This window comes from Cyanistes caeruleus, chromosome 23, assembly GCF_971803275.1.
Source record: "Cyanistes caeruleus chromosome 23, bCyaCae1.hap1.1, whole genome shotgun sequence".
Classification (NCBI taxonomy): Eukaryota; Metazoa; Chordata; class Aves; order Passeriformes; family Paridae; genus Cyanistes; species Cyanistes caeruleus.
The window spans coordinates 3417612-3443063 of NC_141723.1; the positions used below are offsets into that span (position 1 = coordinate 3417612).

General features: G+C 51.0%; 1 protein-coding gene across 4 annotated transcripts in view; it reads right to left on the minus strand.

The window, feature by feature from the left end:
- Positions 1-150: 150 nt before the first annotated feature.
- The window catches only part of B3GAT1 (beta-1,3-glucuronyltransferase 1), a 34545-nt gene continuing 9243 nt past the window's right edge, over positions 151-25452 (minus strand). The window contains exons 2-7 of one of the 4 annotated variants that reach the window (XM_023941486.2): positions 16106-16224; positions 15804-15950; positions 12656-13128; positions 9173-9469; positions 3517-3634; positions 151-2454 (exon numbers count right to left, since the gene is read on the minus strand). In XM_023941486.2, coding sequence (XP_023797254.1) covers positions 3548-3634; positions 9173-9469; positions 12656-13128; positions 15804-15950; positions 16106-16109 — 1008 coding nt within the window. In that variant the 5' untranslated portion in view covers positions 16110-16224 and the 3' untranslated portion in view covers positions 151-2454; positions 3517-3547. The other 3 variants (XM_023941485.2, XM_023941488.2, XM_023941484.2) reach the window with 3 other exon arrangements.

Genomic DNA, 25452 nt, shown 5'->3' on the forward strand with positions numbered 1-25452 from the left:
GGCACAGAGGAGCCTCCTTGGGGAGAGGGAGAGATGAACTCGAGCTGTGAATCCTGCAGAACTCCAAGGAGTCACTGCTTTCTGTGCCAGTACCAGGATTCAGGCTCTGAGAGAAACACCAGACTGTGTCTATAATGGAGGTGCAGGGTATTCTGGCTCTTAGAAACCATCATTTTATTTAACAAATTTAAATACAGTTTGTTTAAAACTGAGAACAGACAGTGCAGCTGGAACACACTCCATCCTGGCCAGGTCTGTCACACCTTTCTCTGCTCCCCAGGGCCACGACAGCTCTGGGACAGCTGAAAGGGCCCAGGCTCCTGTGGCCAGAGCAAAGTGCAGGGCTGTGTTCAGAACTCCATCCTTTGCATTTTTCTGACAAGTTATTTCCTTCCAAGGAGGGAAGGTTGGAACCCAGCAGGGACTGGAATTCAGATTAGTGAACCAAAACATGCAGCTCGGAGAGGACATCAGCTGGAAACTATTTCAATGCTATGAAAACTTGGTAGTCCTTGAAAAATGTCTCTTTCCACTGTAGGGTTTGCAGACTGAAGGGAACTTGGAAGGCCAGTACAGTAACAGAATAAATCTACTTGAGTGCAGAGTTTTAATCCAAGGTAACAATACCTGTTCCCATAGAGCAGCCAGCAGCATCCAACACTTTCTTTCCAAGTAGTGCTTCAGCCATTGCATCTAAAAGGAACATTTTTGTAAAGGCTTCTGTGGCTGGGAGCTAAAGAATGTGACTTTTCCCCAATGGTTCTGATATACAGCGGGAGAAAATAACTTACAAAAAATATTTTCCTTTGAAATATCAGGAAATACATAATGTCATTAGTCCAAGGGGAGACTTCTGCACCGTGAAGCCAATAACCAAACCCAGAGCATTTTAACAGTTCTATGTGTTAGGGCTAAAAATAACCAAGTCTATTGCAGGATTACATTTTTCCCTCAGTTCAGAGGTAAAATTGTGCTTCAAAATTTTTGAAGGACAGTGGTGGGGGGGTGTTCAAAGGTTTGACAACAGTTATGAAGGGGGAGGGAATTTAGGGGTTTTGGCTGGGGAGAAGGGGCCTGTTGTCCCTCAGTTTTTATCTCAGCAAGTTTGGCAGTCCCAAACAGGGTCACCCACGGTGGCAGCACCACCAGGTGTTGGATAAACAGAGCCCTGAGCCCAGGATCCCCTGCCCAAGGGTGCTGCTCTCTCCTTCAAAGGGGACTGGGAGCTGCTCCAGGGTGGCTTTTTACACCAGCTCTGCAGCAGCAGAAAAAGGGGCTGGGGCTGAAGGATGAACTCACCTCTTAGCATCCAGTCCCTAGTTTGAAGCATTTTCATTTTTTAAGAGTAGAAATTTACCTTCAGAGCATCCCACACCTAATGCTCACATGAACCAAATTAGGGCTAAACAGGACCAAGGTCTGGATGAATATTACGGTGGGTGGCCCCAGCGATGCCATTAAACCCCACCTCCAATTAATTTAGTGTTTTTAGAGAACCACGTGCTGGAGCCACGGCTCCATCCAGGATCAGTGCTGAACTGGTGGTGAGCAGCAGCTCCCTGATCCTGTCCCTCCATCCCATCTAAGAAAGACGGGGACAAACCTTTCAGCAGGGACAGCACAAGGGTTGATGGTTTTAAACTCCAAAGAGGATATATTAGATGTAAGGACATTTTTTTACACTGGGAGTGGTGTCACACTGACACAGGTTGCCCAGAGAGGTGGGGGATGCCCCATTCCTGGGAATATTCAAGGCCAGGAGCAACCTGGTCCAACTGAAGGTGTCCCTTGCCCATGGCAGGGGGTTGGACCAGAGGACTTAAAGTCCCTTCCACCCCCAACTCTTCCATGATTCCATGACCACAGAGGAACATCAGGGTGCCCCCCAAACTGAAACTGAGGGAAGATAAGGAGAGGGAAATCAGAGAACAGTGATGCTTAAAGGGTTTGTTCTAACCTGCCTTGCTTTTTCCCCCTCCCCAAACCTTTCCTGTCTTGTGCAGCGTAACAAACACTGATTAAAGTAGGTTTAAAATTAAGGGCTAAGGTGCCATCTCAGAAGGCAGCTGTCCCCTCCACGGCCAGAGAGCTGCTCAGGCTGTCACACATGGTCACAAGGTTCGTGTTTCTCAGCAAGACCAGTCCCCAGGGGCCACTGCTGTGGCTCTCCCTCAGCCCAGGTGCTGGCAAACAGCCCCTGCTCGGTGCAGCCGCATCCCAGCCGGAGCCTCCGCGCCGGGAGCTGGCAGTCCTGGCTTTCTGTGCTTTATTCTCCTCCTCCAGAGCGTCTGCTTGTGCTCCGAGGCCAGGAGGAAGGGCAGGGGATCCGGGCAGTTCATGGATGCAGTGTTGCTTGGTTTTTCAGAAGTGGGAGGCGGCAGAGGTGCTGGCTCCCGCCTGGCTGGCTGGGTGGATGCTGTGGAGAGGAACCTTGCAGGTTGTGCATGAAGAAATCTGCAACAGAGACACAAGCAGCGTGGGGATCACCCCTGTGCTTCTCTGCAGGGCCATCCCAAAGCCCTGTCCCGCTGCACATCCCAGGGTTGTGCTGTGGGGAGCAGCTCCAGCCCCTCTGCAAAGCCTGGCACACAGAACCTGGTGCAGGCTCTCCTCCTGCTCTCCTCCTGCCCTGCCAAGGCCACAGAGCAGCAGGCAGGGCTCCATCTGCTTCCCCCAGGGAATGGGACATAAGGGAGCTCACTGCAGGTAAAAGTTCACCACTGCTGAGCAAATCCACCCCCTCCCTGCTCTCGCTTCTCAGGACTTAAGAGTAGCAACCTCCTCTCTCTCCAGGCCTGGTTCTACACTCCACTGAAAGGGAATTGTGCATTTATTTCTTTGCCCATAATAATGAAGGACAGCTCCACAGGCTGGGTGCAGATACAAGTGAATAGCTCGTCCTTCTTTCGTGCAAACCCACTGCAGAAACACCCAGGGCATGAAGAAACACGAGTCAGCCACCAGTGTGTGTTCTTTCCTCCTTTCCACTGGAAAAGACACCCCATGTTCTCCTCAGGTGAACAAACACCTCAGGTGGGGTTTAATCCACACCTTCCCACACTTGTTACTGCCTCTCTGTGGCTTCAGTGTGGGTCTAAATTAAATATTTCCCTCAGTGAAAGCTTCTGCCTGACCAAAAATCCTTTTGCTGGCACTGCTTTGGCTTTCCTCAGATGTTGGCATGTGGATGAATCCACACCCCTCACCCCTGTGCTGTAGCTATATTGAAGTTAATAAGGCAACCTTGTTTACACAAGGATTTTTCTTAATGGTGCAATTCCTGCCTAAACTCCCTGCATTTCTCTTCCCCTCAACCTCTCAGCAGGTATTTAGCACTTTGTCTTGAAAACTAGATTAATTTAAAAAAAAAAAAAGAGAGATTAACTAATGGTCTTGAGAAGTTTAGCAGTAAAGGAAAATCAGGGTTGTGAAAAATGGAAATTATAAAGAATATCTTTTAGAGATTTTCTCCTGCCCTTGTGCAGCTTCTCAGTGCTGTTGGAAATGTGCTCTTACCTGGTGTTGGTCTCCGTTCAGCCATGCACAGTCAGATTTCCACATTGGGATCTGTGAATCCTTTCTTGCCCTCGTTCACCAGCACAGGCTTCTCTGTCCTTGTGTGCCAGACTAAAATCTGAAGAAGCCAGCAAAGTCATTAGCTGCACCTCTCCAGTGCACTAAAAAATATCCCTGCACATTAAATCAATAGTGCAATTTAACCAGCCATCCTGGAGCCTAATGGTGCATCCACCGCTGAGAGGGGCTTTGCATAAACCTTCATTTAGGCAGAGCTGCTGCTCTGCAAAATGCACAGTGCACAGAAATTACCCATTTTACAGTGTGCTGTCGTGGGACATTAACCTGCTCCTTCCATGTAGTTATCGAGCAGCTCCCTCCGAAGGCTCATCAGCCTTCCAATGGGCTAAGGCAGCTCCCTCCCAGCCAGGGAATCACATCCCTGCTTCCCCACAGTTCCAGCTCCCTCCCAGCCAGGGAATCACATCCCTGCTTCCCCACAGTTCCAGCTCCCTCCCAGCCAGGGAATCACATCCCTGCTTCCCCACAGTTCCTCAGCTGCTTCCTTAGCACCTCACCCCCTCAGCCTGGGGAGTCACTTGGAGGGGAAATGCAAATTCCTGATGTTTAGGTCACGTTCTGAGGGAAGAGGCACCACCAGCTCTTCACATCACCATCCTGCCCTTGCTTGGGGGAAATAGAACCTGAATTCTTCAGCACATCCCTGAAAATCCATTCCTGGGGAGCAGGCATCAGTTTGCCCCCTAACCTCAGCATCACTTCTCTTTTTTAACTTTTAAATCCTTTCCAGAGCCTAAAAAGCCATGAGAGTGTGACTGAGCAGGGAAGGACTCCCTGCTGTTGCAGTGCTGCCTCTGCTGCCTCAGAGCTGCTGGGGCAGGAGCTGCTTCCAGAATCCTCCCTTCTTCCCACCAGCTCTGGGCTGCACACAGCCTCTCATAACCCAGCATCACCCTAGGGACCCCAAAATCCCCCTCCCCATCCCTTTGGAATGCTGGCCCCATACAGCCCCCCCTATTCTGTCCCAAGTATTAAAATCCCTCCCCAGATTGCTTAAAACCGAACTGAAGCTTCTCCTAAAAGCTTCCCTTGGTCTTGGCAGCAAAGTTCCACAGAGATCAGCATCTCTGGAGGAGAACTGAGGTGGTTGAGTATTTCAGGAGGGCTGTTACAGGAAATGGTTTCTCCTTGCTGTGCTCAGACGGTTCTGGAAGCTGCTTAAAATACTCAATTATACTCATTCTTCCCCTTGGAAGCGGGATTGCTGGGAGCAGCTTTTATCCTCTCTGAACAGGTTTCCTGCTTCCCCTCACCTGTGCCTGGCTGTTTCCCACCTCGTGGGGTTTCCCTCTGGTTGCCATGACAATCCCCTGCGCACCGAATCCTGCAAACCCCTTCCACCCAGCCTTCCTGAAAAACCAGGCCACGTCCTGCTTCTAAAGGATGAACAAAGCACCTTTCAAACCCTCCTGGTTCAAGCAGAGCACCTTCCCCCACCCTCCCAAGGAGCTTGTTTGACCAAATTCGTCTCTGATGTGAGCAGTCAACCTCCTGCGTGGAGCTTAAATCTCTGCTAATACTGAAGCAGTGGAGACCAACTGCTGGTTGGAGAGGGTCCAAAAATCCATTTCATCATCCCCCACAACCACTTCAGAGCCCGCCCATCAAAGTCACCTTTGATTCCAGCCCTGCTCTCCCCACGGCAGCGACGCTGTTGCAATTACTGCTCTGCTTGCCCGGGAAAAAGCAAAACCCAACAGCGCTCACGAGTGGCTCTCAGGGCTCTGCAGTGATGGTGAGAGGATAAACCAGGTGCTGGAGAAATCCTGTAGCCAATTCTTCTCTTCAGAGAGAGCTGGTGAGAGCCCTTTGCGCTCCTGGCACGGCACACTCAGCCCTGCTCGCGGCCCAGGCGCTCGCTCACGCTTCAGCACGCTGCGCGAGCAGGGGAGCACAGCTACACATCATCAGTGCTCTCCTCCAACTGGATCCCACCTCTGCACTCTTAAAGCCAAATGCCAAAAAAGGCAGATTAGATGAGCTAAAATGGACCCATTTTCAGAGTTTGCAGCTTGCTAGAGCAGCTTTTGCCATTTTTCATGCTGTGCTCTTTAATGTGGGAGGTAGATCACCATTTAGTACTGAAACATTTGCTTTTCCTTTCAGCCAGTGCTTGTTTTTTTCAGCAAGCAGCGTGTTTTATGCCTCAGAGAAGCTTTGGCTCTCTCACAAGAGACCAAACAGCGAGGGGGACCAAATATCTGACTTTTCCAGAGCAGTTGTTTCATACAGATCACCCGTGGGACTCCCCTTTAAAAATACTACTGCAAAACCCTTCCACTCATTTACAGCCCTGCCATTTGGAGTCACAGGACTCAAAACAGATCTAGGAGATCACAAGGCTTCATCTCCACAGCAGATCAATTCACTGTCTCCCAACAGGAGATTAAAAAGCAAACAGAAGTGTTTGACCTGCAGTGGGAGGGGATGACAGGGTTTCCAGCACAGAGACCCTCCCAGGAGGGATTCAGGAACTGTTGTTTGAACTGGAAACTATGGAATGGGAAAAAAAAAAGAGACACGAGGCTGAAAGGGCAGCTCTGCTCCCCCTTCTCCAGCCTGACAAGAAAATGTTCCCCCAGCTGTGGCATTAATGGTGCCCATGGGCCCTGTCTCTGCTTTAGTCCTCCCTGGCTGAGCTCACCGCAGATTGTTCCCCTGGGTGTTCACAGAAAATGGGGAGCAGAACATCCCCCCTTCCATCAGCCTCACAGGAATGCCAAACCCCAGACTCCCTCCTGTGCCAAGGGATTGAAGAGAGGATGGTTTGATCTGGGGGTGTGGGGAAACAGCAGAACTCCAAACACAGAGAACCCTTCTTGCAAAGCTCTGTTTCCTTAACAGCTCCAGCATAAACCAACCCTTCTCTCCTCATGAGGAGGGATAACTTTCTCCTCAGCAATTATACCAACTTTCTTTACTTTCTCCTTCATTCTGGCCAGTTCCCAAACCCAAGATAATAAGCAGGATAAGCATGATCTTTGGCCTAAACTTCAGCTTTTTGCAGGAGTGTGTGTTTGTGGGCTGAATTCTGATCAATATTACCAGCAGTGCACGCAGGGAAGGCAGCATTTTTGGAGAACAGATGTCTGTGCTTATCTTACACATTCCTCTGATCCCTCCTTAATGACTCTATCTAAGCACATCATAATTTTTAATGTAAATCTCCCTGCAAAGCAGGTGTGTGGTTATGTTTAACAGAAGCAAAGCATGACAAGTGCTGGGAGCACAGGAGACAGAGAGGACCCTGTGCTTTGGGGTCAGAGGACCCCAGACCACAGCTGCCTTTGGTCCTTCTCTGCTGCTGGGCCAGACTCTTCTCCTGGTAAAATGGGTGAGTAAAAGCAGAAATGGAGATTTCCAGGAAAATGGAGGCTGCCGGTGCCAGCTGAAGCAGAAAGGCAGAGCCCAACCTGCAAAGCTGCACTCGGAGCCTGCCAGGAGCAGACAGCATTCAGCTCACAACAAGGACCTTTGTGAGCTCTCCCCAGCCCAGCCAAGAAAAGAAACTCAGTCTGCTTCCGATGCTGGCCAGCAATCCCTGCTGCTTCCTCCCCATCCCTGACCTGGGTCACAGCCCTGCCTGGCTCCAGCACCATTTGTTTCCTCCTGCCTGGAAACATTTTCCTTCCTCTCCTTGCTCCACGTGTTCCTCCAGGGCCGTCATTTCCCACCCCCAGCCTTTTAGCACAGCTTCCTTCCAACAGGTATTTATTTACAGCAGGGACAATGAACCAAAGACTGAGTTACTGGCCTCGGAGTAAACACCCCTAATCTTCTGTACACAGCATAAAAACAGCCTTGTCCATCTCTTCTGCCTGTTGGAAACACATTTATTTCCACACAGTGCCCAGGAACAGCAATCTAATTTTAATCCAATCTCTTTTCCCATTCTTGGGGGGCTGGTTGGGTTATTTGTCCCGGCGATGGACAGCCATAACCACAGAAATGTGGATTCAGAGAGGCACAGCAGGTATCAGACAAAACCCAGACTTGCTCCTGCCCCTTGGCTCCTCCTCCTTATTCCTGGATTCCTTGTGAGAGCACTGCTGAACATTCAGATTCCTGTTTTTTTCCATGGCTTTGGAGCAGTGCACATGGAAATCAGGCAGAGGGTATCAGTCACATTTTCTTTTCTATCCCAAAAAGGATGGAGAACTGGATCCAACACTGAGGCTGTTAGCAACAACAACTTATTTGCAATAAAAGAGCAATTCTGTTGGGGCAATTAAGCAATAAAGACTCTCTAAATCAGACTGGCTGATGTTTGTAGCAGCCAAAGGTGTGGGAGTGTTACACAGGGGTCTCTGATCTCAGAGGGACCCCCACCACACCTCCAGTGTTTAGGGAACCCACTCACAAAGCTTCAAATCCCCTGACAGCACCTCTGTGGCTGATGGGCTGTGATTGATGCCTGTCACTCTAACCAGCTTTGTCTCATGGTGTCTCCCACGCTTCCTGTCAGCCCAGACAGATTCATCTCTCATCTCAGACTGGGAAGTCTTTAGGAGAAGAACCATCAGTGGTTTCTGTGTTATTTAGCACACGGGGTCCTGCTCCCTGACCCAGCAATGTGCCCAGGCAGCATTAATCAGCTGACAGCAGTAAAATCCTCCCCAAATGGAGCTTCCTGGAAGCCTCCTGGAGCTCAGAGCAATATCCCAGGCACTAAAACGTTTCTGTATTATCTCTGACACAGAAAAATCCAGGTTTTTGTGGGCACCTACAGCACAGATATTGCACAGATGTCAGGAGGGAGAAGACAAGTTGGCAGCAAGGCAGAGACTGTGTGAGCAGCCCTTCCCTGCAGCCAGGGAAGGCTGTGGCTGTTCCTCCTGGGGTACAGCTCACAGGGGCCCACAGAGCCAAACCTCAGCATGCCACAGCACTCAACCCCCCAGTCAGGAATTCACATTAAATAACTGACATTTCACCCATGGAATTCCCTGCTCCAGCGGATCAGCAAGGCCACAGGAAAGCCCACCTTGAAAATAATATTTTTTAGGGGTAATGTAAGAAAGAAGAACAGTTACAGGGGAGAGAAGACTGTATTTCAAGGCTTATGCAACCACTATCAGCCTGCAACTGAAAGAGATTTAGTGCATAATTCACACATTAGTGCATAATCCCCCATTGCCAGCTTCCATGACATGGGGGTGTGCTCCCTCCAAACACAGAGGAGCAGCCTGGAGGAGACTGAGGGGAGGCTCATAACCATCTGCAATTTCTTCATGAGGGGCAGTGGATGGACAGGCACGGATCCCTCTCGTGTCTGTTGAGGACCCAGGGAACGGCTGGGGTTCCAGGGCAGGCTCAGGTTGGATATCAGGAAAAGGTTCCTCCCCAGAGGGTGCTGGCACTGCCCAGGCTCCCCAGGGAATGGGCACAGCCCCAAGGCTGCCAGAGCTCCAGGACAGCACTACCAGGGATGCCCAGGCTGGGATTGTCGGGGCAGGATTTAGACCGGATGATCCTGGTGCACCCCTTTTAACTCAGAACATTCTGTGCAGTGACAGAACAATGGGGAAAACTGAGGTTTCTTCCTCAGCACCCCCACACGAGGAGGAGACCATACCTTAGTGCAATTGGCAGCCTTGGGCTCGAGGTCGCTGAGGGTGACCAGCTCTCGGAGCAGGCTGCTCTCCTGGTAGCCGCCCTTGACCCCGCGCAGTTTGAAGTAGGCCTGCGAGCGCTGCAGGATGAGCCTGAGGTTGACGGCGAAGCCGGCCATGTCGATGGCGAAGGGCCGGTGCGGATCAAAGACGGTTTTCCAGCCGTACACCTTCCCCGCCGCGTTCACCTTGGGCGACTCGTAGCGCAGGCCGCCCACGAAGGCCACGGGCCACACCGACACCTTCCTGGTGCTGCGCATCTGGGGGTGAGCACACACAGGGATAGCTGAGCCCACACCAGCTCTCCTTTGCTGGTAGCTAAGTTTTTAGAGAAGTTCCCTGGATTGTTTGTTTTGGGGTTTTTTCCTTTTTTCTTGGATCTGTTCAAACCTGCTCTGGACTGCAAACCCAGGGAGCTCACGCCTGTGGCCCACCAGGGCCTGAGCCTCGACACTTTCCACCACCAGAGGGGTTGATAAAGAGCCTGAGCGAGCCAAGCTACACCACATGAAAAGGACTTTTCTGGATTTCCCATCTCTGCAAACAGTGAGAGGTTTTATTGTTTAATATTATTCAATTTCTGCTAAATAAACAGTTTTTTTCCACTTTTCTCCAAGAAAATCTTCTTCTCGAACCACTTAGGGGAGGGGGAGCTTGAATTTGCTTTCTGGAGGGACACCATTCAAAGGTTCTCTCCCGAATTTACCCTAAACCAGGACAAATACAGTTATTGGCACCATTTTTACAGTTATTGGGACCAGCAGCCCCTGGCACAACCACTTCACCTGACACCTTCAGATTTTAGCTTGTATACTTTTCAAATTCTGCTCTGGTGTGATTCCTCAGAGGCTCCTGGAGCAGGGGCTGGCCAGAGTTAAAGGAATAAAGCAGGGATTTATTAAAAGCCCTTCCAAGGATCACCTTGGCCACTGCAAGAGCCCGGCCCTGGCTCCACCCAAGATGGGCCCCGGCTCAGGAGTTTCACACTTGGATCAGTTCTGGTCCATTTCCATCTCGGGGTGAATTGTGCAATTGCAGCTGCAGGTGATGCAGTCCCATCCTCCCAGATTGCTCTCCTCAATTCCCTGCTGCTTGTGCTTTTTGGGGCTGGAGCTGCAGCGCTGCCCTTGGCTGTGGGGCTGGGGAAGGATTGTTGTGTGTGCCTGAGCTGTGAGGAGAACTGGCTGACACTTTGTGTGGAGTTCAGAGTTAGCTCCCAGTGCAGAGCCTGGAAAATGTGAAAGCTAAAAATGAAGGCATCAGGTGTATAGCTCTGAACTCCATATGGAGTGTGGGCTGCTGTCTTCACATCCTGGTCAGAAAAAGCAATTCCTCTAGGCCTGAAACTCAAGGGCACCTCACTGTCTCAGTATAAACAAAAAGTGAGATTGGGGGGGGAGAAAACTGGGGGTAAATAATTGCCTAAAGTTGTAATGGGAGAATTAACCCCTGATATGTAAATGGACAAAATTTATATCTGTACAAAAAACTCATGATCATTGTCTATTTCGGATGTAGCCCCTTGGGGAGGCTTCATCTGCCCTTGATGTACCTGAAGGTAGAGGTCTCTTCCAGCCTGGTGATTCTGTGATTTGAGCTGCAGTCTCAGGCTATATAAAGCTAAGGGCATCTCCCAGAGTGAGGCACTGCAGCTCCCAGCCTGGGGACAGCTGTGAAGAACAGCCTCTCCAGACATTCCCAGCAGGCAGGACAGTCCTGTCTCACTGTGGAACGTGCCTCTGCTCCCCGTGGTCACCAGAAAAGGAGCAGAGCCACCAGGGGCCCCTTTGGCCACCTGCGCTTGCCAAGGCAGATGCTTTGAATGCCACTCACCCCCAGCACCCTGCCCTGCTCCCTCGCAGGCTCAGCCTCCCGTTCTGCTCTCAGCTCACTCTCCTAGATCAGGGATCTCCCAGAGCTAATCTCATCACTGCTAATTACTGCAAACGAGTGCAGAAGAGCTCTGGCACTTGCCCTTCCGAATTATACAGCTGCTAACGGCAGCCCCTGTCCACAGGGAACAATAATGTGTGTCTCCTGCATTTCACAGCACATTTCCTTGGCTCGGTGACCTTAACTGCACAGACATATCTGAGAGGAGAAGCCTCTACGAGCACAGCACACGAGTGAATGAAGGAACCCTTTCTGCTTTATTCATGTGAGGAGTCTGTCTCAAGATGCCGCCAGAGCCAGCCTCAAAGGGGATGGGGGAAGAAAGAAATTCAGTCTGAATTCACTTTCAGCTTTCAAAGCGTGTGTATTCCTGTGGCTGTGCAAGCTAAAGTGAGAGCCATCGGGGAAGGGAAAGAGGCATGTATGAGGAAATAAATAGGAGATCCCTGCTATGAAAACTGGCAGCTGGTGGGGAAGGAAGCAATCCTCCTTTCTTGTCCCTTGCTGCAGGAATTTGGCGTCAAGAGAGCAAGGGAACAAGTAAATTCTGAGCTGGGAACCAGGTGAGGTACCTGGCACTGTAAGACCATTCAAACCTTCAGACAGGAGCTCATTTGGAGACCCGGCAGGACTGGAACAGAGCAAAAGTGGGAAAGCCCAAGGAAAAGCTTCCCCTCCTCAAGCTCAACCAGATTGTCAGAACATGCTGAAATTCAGCCCTGGAGCTGCCACCTTCCAGGGGGAGATGTCAGCCCCTCTGCCTGCTGAGAGCAGCCTGGGACACATCCATGCCCGAGTGCTGGAATAAGAATTGCTCCAGGGGGAAAGGCTGCACATCTCCTGGCACAGAGACATCCCTTGCCCAGGCAATGCATGGAGGGCTCAGCTCTTCCAGGAGGGGAAGCAAAATCTCTGACAAACTCCTGCTCCTCGAGACAAGCACAGAGAACATCTCTGAACAAGATGTCCTGGAAAGGCTGTGGCTGTGCTGACACAGCTCAGGGGTGGCTGCTGCCTCAGCCGGGGTCTGACAGCTACAGAATTTAACCCTGGGATGGGAGCAGACAAAGGCAAACGGCAGGGAAGGAAAAGGACCCCTCAAATAAAAGCAGATGGGAATTAACAGACAACCAAGTGGTGGAGGAGGAAGGTGGATAACATCAGATCAGCTGGAAATCTCCAGGACAAGGCGAGGAAGGAGGATGGCTGAGGTTTCTTTGCACGATGGACAGCAGGGGATGTTCCAACCCTAACAAGGCTCCCCACAGGAGAAGGCAGCTCCTCATTAGCTCCCTTTCCATGGAAGCTGCCTCCTGATCACACACCACAGATAAGCCGGGGTTCCCATTGCTTCCCACGGGAGGCTTTGGCTCTGGAAACACACAGAGTAATGGAGCTCCCGAGAAAACCAGAGCATAGCTACAGTGACTACAGCCAAAACTCATCCAGAGCCCAGGAGAGGACATGCCCAGCATCTCCTCAGCTCACTCACAGCATCTCTCACCCCCTCCTCAGGCTAATCAGCCCCACTCATCCCCCCAGCAGGCTCTTACCTCCTCGAAGAGCTCCAGGCTGTAGGTGTTATCATCATCAGCAAAGTAAACAATCCCGGGCTGGCTGTTGTTTTTGTTAAAGGTCTCTCTCAGCCACCTGAGGGCCAGGTTCCTCTGCATGGTGCCTCGGGGGATGCGGGGGTCCCTCATGTCCCCCCGCAGTTTGTAGTTGCGGGGTGTCTCCACGTTGAGGTGGGTGTAGTTGAGCCCCGTGTCCCGCAGCAGGCGGGTGATGAGCGGCGTGCGGCGCTGGGAATCCTCCACCAGGATCCAGTGCAGGTTGGGGACGTGCAGGAGGGTGTTGGCCAGCCTGGTCAGCTCTGCCTTCTGCACCGGCCGGCTGTAGGTGGGGGTGACCACGTGGATGGTGGGCAGCGTGTCTGACCACGGGGGTGGGCGCGTGTAAACGTACTCTGTCCTCACCACCTCCACTATGTCCCGGTCCGACAGGCAGTATTCCTTGGAGTCCAAGCCTGCAGCGAGATCACGCTGGGAGTCACCACCATCATCTGGGCAAGGGCATGGAGAGAAGAGAAAGCCGCATGGACTCGGGCGTCCGGGGCTGCGGCCACCAGCGGGTCACCCTCGTGGGTGCCAGAGAGGAAACAGGCTCGGGTGGAGGCTTTCATAGATAAGGGCACGGATAAATAAAGGCATCAGGGACAAACACACATGAGAAAAGGAGATTCTGCTGCTAGAAAATCAGCACCAAAAAAAATAAAAGGTCTGAGAGCCCGGGACAACTGGGCTGAGTGCTCGCAGCAAGCAGCTTCAAAAAGCACCCAGAAGAGAAAGGATTGTAGAACAAGAAAAAGAACATAGCCACGTGGAGTGATGATCCATCATCCCTGAAGAGCTCCAGTGCACCACGCTCAGTGGGACAGGGCTCACAGATCTGCACTCAGGAGCTGGAACACCTGGACTGGGAGGCAGGAAAAACCTGGTGGAAAACACCAGGCCAACGAAGATCCCCTGCAGCACGGTCTGGGCAGTGCCCCACTGCTCTCTGACAGGCACAGAGATGTGGGGAAAGACACACTTTAAATCCAGAAATGGAGAGTGGAATTAAAGCCTGTAACTGCAGGTTTTTTCCTGCACAGACTTTCCCCTGCCTCAAAAAGACCCCTCCAGCCCCTGAACATAACAGCCCCCTCAGGGCTGCAGGTATGAGCAATGAACAGCCTGAAGATAGGATACTCTGATCCATACATAAAACCCCTGCAAATCACAATCAGCTCGAGGAAAACCAGTGTTGACACCCCTGCCACTTTTCCAGGGTGTAACTTCCACGTTTTGCACTGCAGAGCAGCGGGAACGCCACGGTCTGCAGAGATGAAGTGGGACCCCCGCTCAGGATGTAAGGCTGCCTCTCCAGTGGGCACAGAACGTTTTGAGCCATAGATTCTTCACAATCAGGTAACTACCAGGAACTTGAGATGAGAAAGAACAGGAACAGAGAGCCATTAGGTCTGATCCAGCAGGGGACTACCCATGGCTTTTTCATAGCGTGTCATTCTTCCAGCAGCACAGACTTTGATACCTGAACCAAATGAAGGCTTTGTACTGCATGGCATTGACAGGGGTAGGGTGGATATTTGGGGGAGGGAGCAGGGTACGTGTTGTTATCACACCCTAAGTACTGCAAAGCACCTCAGCATCACACAGCAGAGCTCTCTGAGAGCAGAGAACGCTGGAATCAATTCAGAAATAAATCTGCAAAACGCATTGGACAGACAAGAATGTAATTAGCCAGGATGGTGCCTGAGACAGTTTGCAAAGCCCTGCAGGTCAAAGGCTCAGCTGTGAGCCCTGGCACGGGGAAGTGCTGCTGTTCTGGGCATCTCCAGGTGCACATCTCTCTCAGCACCTGTGAGCAGAGCATCTCAGAAACGCTTCACAAGAACAAAATGATTCCTCTCAAGAGCTTTCAGGTCCATCTCTACGACCACTCACTTTCCACTGGGGGCTGTGAGAAGCAGAGAAGTGTCTCATCAAGGTCACTGGTGAATTCTTGACTGAGCCATTGGAGCAGTCTCTGTGCTGTAACTGCAGAGGCCATCCACAGAAAGCAGATTTTAGGGCAGTGATCGACCTGCTGTACAGACAGCAGTGTGTTTTTAGTCATCTTTAAAGTCCACTTTTAGAGCCTGGTAGATCTCTTTTCCTCTGAAACACTGTCCACCTTCCAGAAGGGATCAGAATCATTTTTCCCTGCCCAGAGCCTCAGAGGTGGCTGTCAAGAGAAAGGGAAAACTGAACTTCCTGGGACTCAAACTGCACATCAGTGTCCAGCAAAAGGATAAGCAGCTATGGAGGATGGAGACAAACACTGAGAGGGGAGAGAATCCCTCAGGAAAAGGGACCAGAGAGGATGAAAGGGTCCTGAAAATGATCTGGCCTTCTTCCCCCAGACCAGCCTGCCCACAGCAGAAGGGCAGAACCAAGAAGAAAGGTGGCAGAAGGCAGAGTGTAGTTTTCCAGCCCACAAAAGCCCTCATAGCCCTTAGATATTGCTGTTGTGCCAAGAACAGGACCAAACTGGGATGCTTCTGGCTAAAAGGGTTCCCTCAGAACTTCCTGGAGCCCTCTGACTTGGACCAGGGCTGTGTTTACTGCAGTGTGTGCCAGGCAGTGTGGAATCAATTTCTCAGTGCACTTTAACTCCCCCAGGCAGGTGAGATCTGGCTCTTGCCTTCTCCTTCAAGAGCAAGAACACTGCTTTTCTGCTTTGCTTAAAAAGTGCTCTCAGCCTCCCGTCTCCCAGAGCAGCTGCCTCGAGTGGCAGCTTTGTTTCCTCTGCTCTCTCTCTTGCAGCTTTCCCGCAGGAATAACTTTGTGTGCAGAGCGCTGCCAAGGCCAGCAGGGAGGGAATCCTCTCTCGGGGAACAAAGAGAAGCAGCACTCTGCGTTTAGGCCATGAAGAGCTCTCCAAGTGCAGCAAGCACATCCCATGGCGTGGAGTTTGATGCCTCTGAAGAGCCCCTACGAGCACTGGGCTGTTCCTACAGCAGAGGTGGGGAGGCTCCTGCATGGGCATGGTCTGGGAGCTGGGATGAGCATGGCTGCCATGGAGAAATGAAATGAGAGAGGAGATGAGGACGAAGGGGGGATGCACGGACTTGGCATGGGCTGGTTTGGTTTCTCTCACCCTTGTGCACTGCAAGCAGTGGAGCAATGGTGCTCTGGTGCCAGACGGTGATTAGTAGTGTCCAGGGCAGAACTATCAGCACGATAGCCAGGATGTCTCGTCTCTTCGGCATCTCCAAGACTGACTGGGCCCACAGCTCCTCATTACCTGACAGTGAAAACCCCAGAGACAGAACAGCAGAGCACATGGAGAACAGAAATAAATGGGCAGGAAGGAGCAAGGACAGAGAGAGAGAACGCGAGAGAGGGAGAGAGCAGCCAAGGCGACACGACTCGTGGGTCTTACCAGTGCTTACAACCCACCCATTGCAGAAGCAGGTTTGGAGGGGCCTCGGCTGCTGAGCCCAGGAGCAGGAGAGCACTTCTGCAGGGCACTGCTGGAGCTGCCAGCAGGAACCTCAGGGACTCATGTGGAAGGAAACCTGCAACACAGAGCAAAGGCCAGTAGGCAGAGAAAGTGCCAAAGTACTTCTGGAGAAGAACAAACCTCACTGAGGCAGTGAGCAGCAGCAGTGCTGGGAGGTGCCTGCTGGGTACCCAGTGCATCCCCTTGTCGAGCAAGTCCCTTTTGTCAGCCGAGTAAAAGCTGCTCAGTGCTGTCTGAACCATCCCAGTGGAACAGAGCCTTCCCCTCAAGCCAGCCAAGCCCATGGAACAACCATGCCACAACCACACCACGCCAGCCTGACACATCAGCACATGCTGTGACCCCCCAGATCCTCTCCCTCAGCCAGGCAGAGCTCTGGGGTGGCTGCACCTCTGCTCTTGGGGCACAAAAACGTGATCCCATATTTTTCCTGATGCCTTAGGGTTTCAGCTTTTCTATTTGTCGTACATTTGTAATCCTGTAATTTGTAATCCTTCAGTGTGTGACTCCAAACTCCACACACACTGGGAGCTGCTGCTTCCCCACTTTGGGCACACACAACAATTCCTCTCCAGGCCTGGCAATCAAGGACACCTCACTGCCTCAGGCCCACAGAGATGGAAACAAAAGGGAGTTGGGGGCAGCAAACTTGGGGGAAATTCCTTCATTCCCTGCAGCTGGAATTGGGAGATGAACCCCCAATGTGCAAATGGACCAAACTTAGAAAAGTGGGAAAATCTGTGACCTGTGGTCCATTTTGGGTGCAGCCCCTGGGGGGCTTTGTCTGCCCTAAATGCACCTGAAGGCCCTTCAATAAATAGAAGTGCTTTTTATTCTCTGAATTTTGTCTGGCCTCTGTTTTTTGGTAGCCCCAGAAAAAGGCATCATTCCCATCAGTATTCCCTCAGCTCAGCCCATCCTGCGGGCAGCTCCAGCACAGCCAGTTTTAGCTCAGGCTTCCAGCAGCCTGCTCAGGTTGGCTCCCTCTCAGAGGTGCTGTGCCTGGAGTATATTAAAGTGCCACAATGGCTTAGTTTGATGCAACACGAGCACATACAAGATTTAAGCAGGCTGTATTTCATGCCGGCGCCTCGGCGAGCAAAGCGCAGCACTTAGCGGGGCTGCCACGCGCGGTGGGCAGTTTGCAAACACGGGTAGCAGTTTAGTGCTGCTGCTCCCATGTGGGGCAGCGCATTAGAGGCTGCTGAAAGGGCTGCAGAGCAGGCAGGCAGAGCCCAGAGATACTGCAGAGGAACAGGATGCTCTGGGAAAAGCGCTGCTCTCCTGCTGACGGTGATCTGGGAGTTATCAGGTCCCACGCTACTTGTGCAGATATTTTCCCAAAGCTTTTTCGGGATTGCATGGAGAAGTCCAGGTTCAGATCCCTGATTAGCCCAAATTGGATTGATCTGAGTTTCCCTTGGCCACTGTACAGCCAGCCCCCAGCACTGAGCCCACTTGGAGTGAAATAGCTCCAAGAACTGACAGGTTTTTCCTCCAAGGGAATCTTGCAATCAAGCAATATTCAAGTGGCTGGACAGAACCTGGTTCTTCCAAATTAGCACTTCAATCACAAAGACATTAATTTACCAGGGAAAACAAGAGGGAAAGAGGTCGTAGGTTGGGCTTTGTCCTTAAAAGTTTCATGTAAATGTCCCTCAACTCAAGTTTCAGTGAATAATTTTTTTTCCATGCATACAAAACCCAAACTCATAGGAAAATTTCCAGCCAACTCCAGCAAACAGCCAGTTCTCCAGTCAGAGCTCCCTCATTTATTTTCAGAATTAGTGAAAGCAGCCTCATTCAGACAAAATAAACCAGGGAGGAAAAGGAGGAATTATTCCAGCAAGCATCAGCCTTCTGCTGCGTCCCTGTCCAACTCCTGGAGCCAGAGAATTCCCGCTGGCCTTGATCTGCCAAAGCACAGTGCCCTGAGGAAAGAGCATCTGGCCTCATCCCTGCTGTCCCTGTGGTTGCTGACTGTGCCTGAACACAGGACAAGGAGTGTTGGCATCCTTGGAATCCTCTGACAAAGCTGGAACAGGTCCCCTGAGCATCCCTGCAGGGCAGGGCCAGATGGGGCAGCTGGAAAGGCTGAACTCCCGGTACAGTGCCTTCCCCAGAAATGCACCAGGGAAAGGATTCTGCTGCTGGAGAGGGGCTGGGAGGAAACAGCAGCTAAAAAAGTCACCCAGAGCCCATTCACAGCCCCACAAGCTGCCACAGTGGGCTGGCATCACCAAATGTCTGTCACAGGCAGCTTCCTCCAACACAGCCCCTACCTTAAATCTGCCTTTTCCCTGCCTCCTGCCCATCCAGGCTCAGTTCAGCCTCTTCCCATGGGACAGGCTGAGCTTGCCACGATGGAAAATGGGCTGCTTTGTGCTGGGGTGCTGCTCTGCTTTCCAACCCCTCAGCACTGGTGAGAACGAGCAGGCTCCAATGATTGTGCGTTGCTCTGTCCCCAGCGTCGATTCCCTTCCATTTGCTCCAGAGCATTCAGCAGCTCCCTGGTCACTCAGCTGTCACCATGGGCTGCCCAGGGCCAGCACAGCCCACTCGTGGCCCAGCAGGGAGAGCTGCCAGGCACAGGGAATGCTCCAGTGCTCCCTTCCCTGTCCTGTCCCAAGAGCTGGCTGAGCTCCCTTTGCACCATCGGCGCTCCTGGGCTGCAGATGCCACTCAGATGTGGCTGCAGTGAATGTCCCCAAAGGGCCACGAGGCCAGGCTGGGTCCCAGATGGGGATGGGGGGCTGGCAGGGACATGGAGCCAGAGCCTGACCCCAGTTCTGGCCACACTGCACCCTGAGCTGCCCAACAATATCCAGGGAGCACCACAGGCTCTGCTCTGCAGCATCTCCTCACTGCTGATTCCTGAAGGGATTTGCTTTTATTGATGATCCTGGTGGAAGGACGTGGTAAGAATTCCTCTGGGGCAGCTGTGAGCACTGTGAAATCTCCATCCAGAGCTTTTCAAGCTTCCCTCTCAACACCCTGATGCCACCGAGGGCCTCGGTGTGAGGTGACGTGGGCTCTCAGTGTCACAAAGCCACGCTCCCCCTCTCTTCACGTGCCAAAGCTGCCAAAGGTGAAATCCATTTCCTCCTGTGAGCAGCATCAGCCAGGAATTGCATGGAAGCCTGTGATTTCACACTGCTGCTGAGAGGAGTCACAGCTCTGCAGCCCGAGACAGAGGGCTTCCCTAAATCCCAAATTTCCCTTGTTGCCAAAGCCAGGCGATGATTTTTGTTGCTGTTTGAGGCATGAGACAATAATTGGTCTGGGAGAAATTATGTTCCTCTTCAAGGCATTCACTGTAGCCCTTCCCCATCAACACCACCCTCCTTTTCTCACTGAAATTGTTCAAAACAAAACCTGCTTCGTTCAGATTGTCACTTTTAAACTTCTCCTATCTCCTCTTCCCCAGGGAAATGAAGGAGGAACAAATTCAAACATCAATTAAAACAATCAAACTCCATTTTCCACTACAGAAAGTATGAAAGTGTCTTGCCTTTTTTTTCCCCACTTTTGAAAAGTGAGGTGAAAGCCACAAATCACTGGCTCAAATGTGAGTGATTTTGGGGTTAAAATACTCCTAAAAGAAAGGAGTTTTGCATGGTTTTGGGAAGAATCGGGTGCCACACGATGAAAGAGATCCCCATCCTCCGGCAGAGGGCAATGGTGTCGAGGAATGACAATATGGAAAGGGCACTGATCTAATAAAAAAGCTTTAATAAATCCTGGAGCCACGTGTTAGTAACATGCTGGATTATTAAACAGTGAAGGTTCTTTTTTTAAATCAAGTTAATTGGCATCAGCTCTGACACTTGCCATAGGAAGGAGTGATTTGATCTGCAACCTTTATAGTCATTTTTACCTTCATTCCTCCTCAGGGGCTGCTCAGCCCCAGTGTCATTAATCCTTGGTTTGCCCACACTGAAGAGAAGTGATTTAGAAAATGTTAAACTAAAGAACGGCTTGATTTGAATTTGTACCTATACATCTTACTGGAGTAAAAACATTGTCTAGATGTGAAAAAAACACACCCAAAAAAAATCCCCAAACAAACACAGCAAAGGCTTTGTTGTGCTCCAAACAAGCCGGGAAATAACAAACAAAGGCTGCCAAAACCTGCAACAAAAGCTTTGCAAAGAACACAAACACTCACACTTCAGGATACTCTCACCAAAGGCTTTTCCCTCCCAAAATCTAAACACAGGGTTCCTTTCACTTTTGGAACAGCAGCTGGGTCTGATCCCTGCTGAAAAGTGATGCTGGAGTGGCACAAGACAGAGTTGGTGCCTCTGCTCTGCCCACCTCAACCCACAAGCCCAAAATTCCCTTCTGGATTCAGAATTCAGGCTCAGGCAGGCATCTGGCACAGAAATCAGAGCAAGGGATGCGAGTGCAGGGATGTCCTGCCCGCTTCCCACAGGGGAAACTGAGGCACAGGGTGGGCACAGCACAGCAGACCCTGGGAACAAGGCAGGATCAGGACAAGGAGCCAGGCTGGATGGGGCTGGGAACAGCCTGGGATAGCGGGAGGTGTCCCTGCCCATGGAAGAGGGTGGAACTGGATGGGATTTAAGTTCCCTTCAACCCAAACCAGCCCCGAATTTTGGGATTCTGGAGCAGTTCTGAGCTCCAGGTGCTCCACACTCATCCCTGCTCCTTCCCACACTGCTTGGCAGGGGATGGGCACTCCAAGCCTCTGTCTAAGATTTTTGGTATTTGGCAGAACAGGCTTGTAAAGCACAGGCTAAAAATAAAGGTAGTAATAAAAGCCTCTTGCTCGTTAATTACTCTGTAAGCCATTACTGCCTAAAAACCCCATAACTTTAATGGGGGCTATTATAAGTATAGTAGCAAAACTGTGGAGCTAATTAGTGTTTAGTTATTAAGCAGAACATAGCCAGAACTGAGTAATGAGCACACAGAATTGCTGCTTCTTGGAGGGTTTAATCAGGGGTGGTGGTTTCAAGCTCAGATTCTCCCCATGCAGGGGACAAAAGGACACAGGATTTTCAGGCCAGGCCTCCCAGAGAGCTGTGAGGGGGAATGGCCATCCCTGAGCTGAGCTGGGCAGCACAAAACTCGGATTCCAAGTCAGCAAAGGGAGGGAGAATGATCAGAAGTGTTTCAGCTTTCCAGGAGAATCCTTCCAGCTAGAGGAGACCTGGATTCATCCATGAGAATCCAGGTTTTGGAGCTGATGCTGCACTGGAGGGTGAGAGTTTGCATCATCTCTTCACCCAGCATTTGTTTCCTTCTTTTAAAAATTAAAGTAATTCATATGGTCAGAAATACAGAAATAATGCTTTTTCTTTTCCTTTTATTTATTTTTTTTTCTTTTCAGTTTTCAGAAATTCAGAGATGCTGGAAAAGCCTGCTAAGGAAGCTCAGTTTCTGGAGGCTGTTTTTTCGCTCAATATTTTCTCCAGCTTCACCTACAAACCACAGTCACTGCACTTGCCTTGGCTACAGAGCCATTCCTTGTGTTTCCCAAGCTGCCACAGAAACTGAGGCACAAAATTTCCCTGACCTTGCAACAGCTGAGGCAAAACTCAACCCACCCTTCCCTTCCAGCCTGAGCCCTGTTGCCACAAATGGGATCAAGAACACAGATTATCTCCCAGGAAAGAAAAAAAAATAAAAATTAACCAAGCTTCTCAGAACAACACTTAAATTTTAAAGCAAGCATGAGCAAAGTGGATCAAGGGAGCTCAACACAAGCACAATTAGCTGCTGGAACTTATTGCCACAGGATATTGAGAAGAACAAGAACTTAACAGGATTCAAAAAAGGATTAGTTGTGTATGTGAATAAACTGCATATCCAGAATTAGAATGAACCACCCACCAGTTTGGAAAACATATAAACCCTTGAGTTTCAGAGCTTCAGCCAAATATTAACAAGCATCAGAAACTTTCTCTTCTCCAGATTAATCCCCCCTCCATGGCAGAATCAGCACAGGAGGTGTGGTAGCACTGCTCTTATGTTGTGACACAGTCCTGAGGTTCCACTGCTTCCAGCAGCACGGCCCATCTCCTGGGAAAGCTTGAAAAGATGGGATTTATTGTCCTAAATGTGTTTGTTTTCCTGTACAGGCTCTCACACTGCAGTCATCACCTCAGTGCCCAAGTGCTGTCCCAAATTTCCTTAACCACAAGCACTGCACTTCCTCTCCTTCCTGCTCCAAATCATTTCCAAGGCTGGAAAAGACAGGAATCCTTTTATTAAATGATTTTGGAAAGGGCTGAACCTGGGCTTTGCAACTTTCTTGTGCTAAGCAAAGCAGGAGCAAAAAAATGTGTCCCACACTTGGGCAGCAGCAGCAGCAGCAGCAGCGAGGCTGCTGAGGGTCCTGGATGCTGGGAACAGGGAATGGCAGCAGCTTTAGGGACTCTTTCTGCTTCCAGAGGATGCTCTGCCCTGCCAGGATTGGCAGCACCCTCTCCAGCCAGGAAAGCTGTGGCTTGACTCAGGTCTGGGGTGAGGAAGCCTCTCCAGCACCCAATCCTCCCTGATCAACGCTGCACTTCACACGTGGTTTTTAAAAAGCATCTCTCCCAGATGAAAAGCTGTTTGACTTACAGCCCACTTCCAAAATAGGAAGGCAACTGGGAGTCGTTTTTCTTTGGGAAAAGTTGGTGGGTTAAGGTTGCTTGTGGGTGAATGGTGGGGAAATGCTCCAACAATTCGCTCACTGAAGGGTTTCTCCATCCAAGTCTCCTCATTTGGTGACACTACACACCTGGAGTTGTCCCCTCTGCTCAGCTCAGACCACATCAGCACTGCCAGCATCAGACACATTCCCAGGCTCTCTATTTCCACCTCTGTGGTCTGCACTGCACTGGATATTTTGTGCACCGCTGACTCCCATGGATCTGAAAAAGTGACATTAACAAAGGATGACCCAATTTCAACCTGATCAGGCTAAATTCCCCAGCTCCATAATAGGCTTTGCATATGCTTTGTCCAAGGGGTTTGAAGGCACGAGCTGCCATGTGACACCTCACAGGAACAGGTGGCAGGTTGGAATGACCAAACCTCACTTTTCCAGAGGAAAAGACTCACCTTTCCAACCTGCAGGCCAACAAACTGCTTTTTTCTGGGATGTCCAAGGCTGAATCATTGAACCAAATGTGTCAAGGCCTCCTCTGGACTTTCCTTTCTCCCTCTACCCAAGGAAGCCTAACAAGCCAAACCAATACAACACAACAGGACAATAAAAGGACACAGACCGGTGCTCACAGATGCTGGAGCGAGGATTCCATCACCTCCACCACCCCACAGCTTGTGCTGGTGATGGTTAGAGAAGCCCCAGGCTTTTATACCTCGTGTGAATTAACAGTGGAGGATTCTGTGGGTGCATCTGGAGCCCTGGGATACGCTGGGAGCCGCCTCCCCTCACTCTGGCACCTGGCAAAGCTCACAAATCCAAGCCTCAAACAGGCAGAGCTGTGCCCAGCAAGCCCCAAGGCCTCATTTTATCTCCCAGTTCCCCAAGTTCTCAACTGCAGACCTGGAGATGAGACTGCTCTCCTCGCACACCCCATGCCAGGGGGGCACAGCAGGGTGGGACACACCTTTGGCATCACCTGGCAGCAGCTCAGCAGCCCCACAGCCATCAGCACTCACTTTTAATTAAAGAGTTCTTCCCTACCTCTGGAAGAAAATAAATCCTGCTCTATTTAAAAAGAGTTATTAATAACCTGATTCTAATGTATAAAAGGGGAGAAAGAAACTCATGGAGTTGTGAGCAAGCTTGTCCTCTCCCACTGCAGAAAGCCACCACTGGGCTCTCTAAACACCTTAAAAAGGGATTTAGTTTTTAAAAACATGATTATTCTCTTTTCAATAGCAAACATCAAATATCTTAAAGGTGCTTTTTTAAAAAAAAACAAACATGAAGGCATCCAAATTCTCCATCACTTTTGGAAACAGCAGCAGCTGCTGCAGGCACAAGTCCCTGAGGACAGAGGTGAAGTAGGAACTGCTTTGCAGGAGCTGCTGTTGGAGCTGCACTGCCCAGGCTGGGAGATGCTCCAGACAGGCAGCCAGGAGCGTTCCTTGCTCCTGGGAGCAGAGTGAGGCTGTTCCTGCCCGGGGGAGGCTCAGTGCTCCTGGCAGTGCTGGCAATTCCCAGCCGGCATCTCCGCCCTGCTGCTCCCCACAGCTGCTGCTCAGAGCTGGGGGAGCCCCAAGGAGCTGCTTTGATTGTCAGAAGCACCGAGAGCAGCCAGGCTGGGAACCTGAGCTGAGGAGTGTCTGGGCTGTAAACTCACATTTAAATTTGTGCCTTATTCCAAAGCACCTTTGCACTGCAGAGGAGCTGCCAAGGATCCCGGGGTAATTCCTTGTTCCCTCCTGTCCCAGCAACACCACAGCACATCCCAGCACTGCAGGAACAGATTTATGGCATAGCAGTGCCAGTCACAGTGATACCTCAGGATTTCAGCTTTTCTGTTTTTCATCCATCTGTAATCCTGCCATTCCTCAGTGTGTGACTCCAAACTCCACACACACTGGGAGCTGCTGCTTCCCCACTTTGGGCACACACAATTCCTCTCCAGGCCTGGCAATCAAGGACACCTCACTGCCTCAGGCCCCCAGAGATGGAAACAAAAGGGAGTTGGGGGCAGCAAACTTGGGGGAAATTCCTTCATTCCCTGCAGCTGGAACTGGGAGATGAACCCCCAATGTGCAAATGGACCAAACTTAGAAAAGTGTCAAACCCATGACCCATGGTCCATTTTGGTGCAGCCCCTGGGGGGCTTTGTCTGCCCCAAATGTACCTGAAGCCCTTCAATAAATAGAACTGCTTTTTATTCTCTGAATTTTGTCTGGCCTCTGTTTTAGGTGGCCCCAAAAAGGCATCAAAACAGAAGCCAGAGACAGAATGAAGCTGACAGTTTCACAACTCATAACTCAGAGAGCACCAGGTTGTCACAGAGAGAAAGGCACCCCCAAGTGCTGTCCCCCTGCCAGCATCACTCCCCAGCCCCTGTCTTTCCCAGGAGCATCCTCAGCCCTTGGAAAAGCTTGTCCTGCTTGGCCAAGCATCATCCTGCTACCAAATCCTCCCTGTGGTCTCAGCAGCAGGGAGCTGTGATCTACAGCTTCAGCACACACCCCTCATCTGAGCCAGCCAGAGCTGCAGACGTGCCTGAGGGACACCCAGGCTCCCCTGCAGGCTTTAACTTGCAAGGTGAGGTGCCAGATGAGCCCTTGGGGAGCTCTGAGGAACTGGAGGGGTTTGTAAGGGCTGCTCTAAGAATAT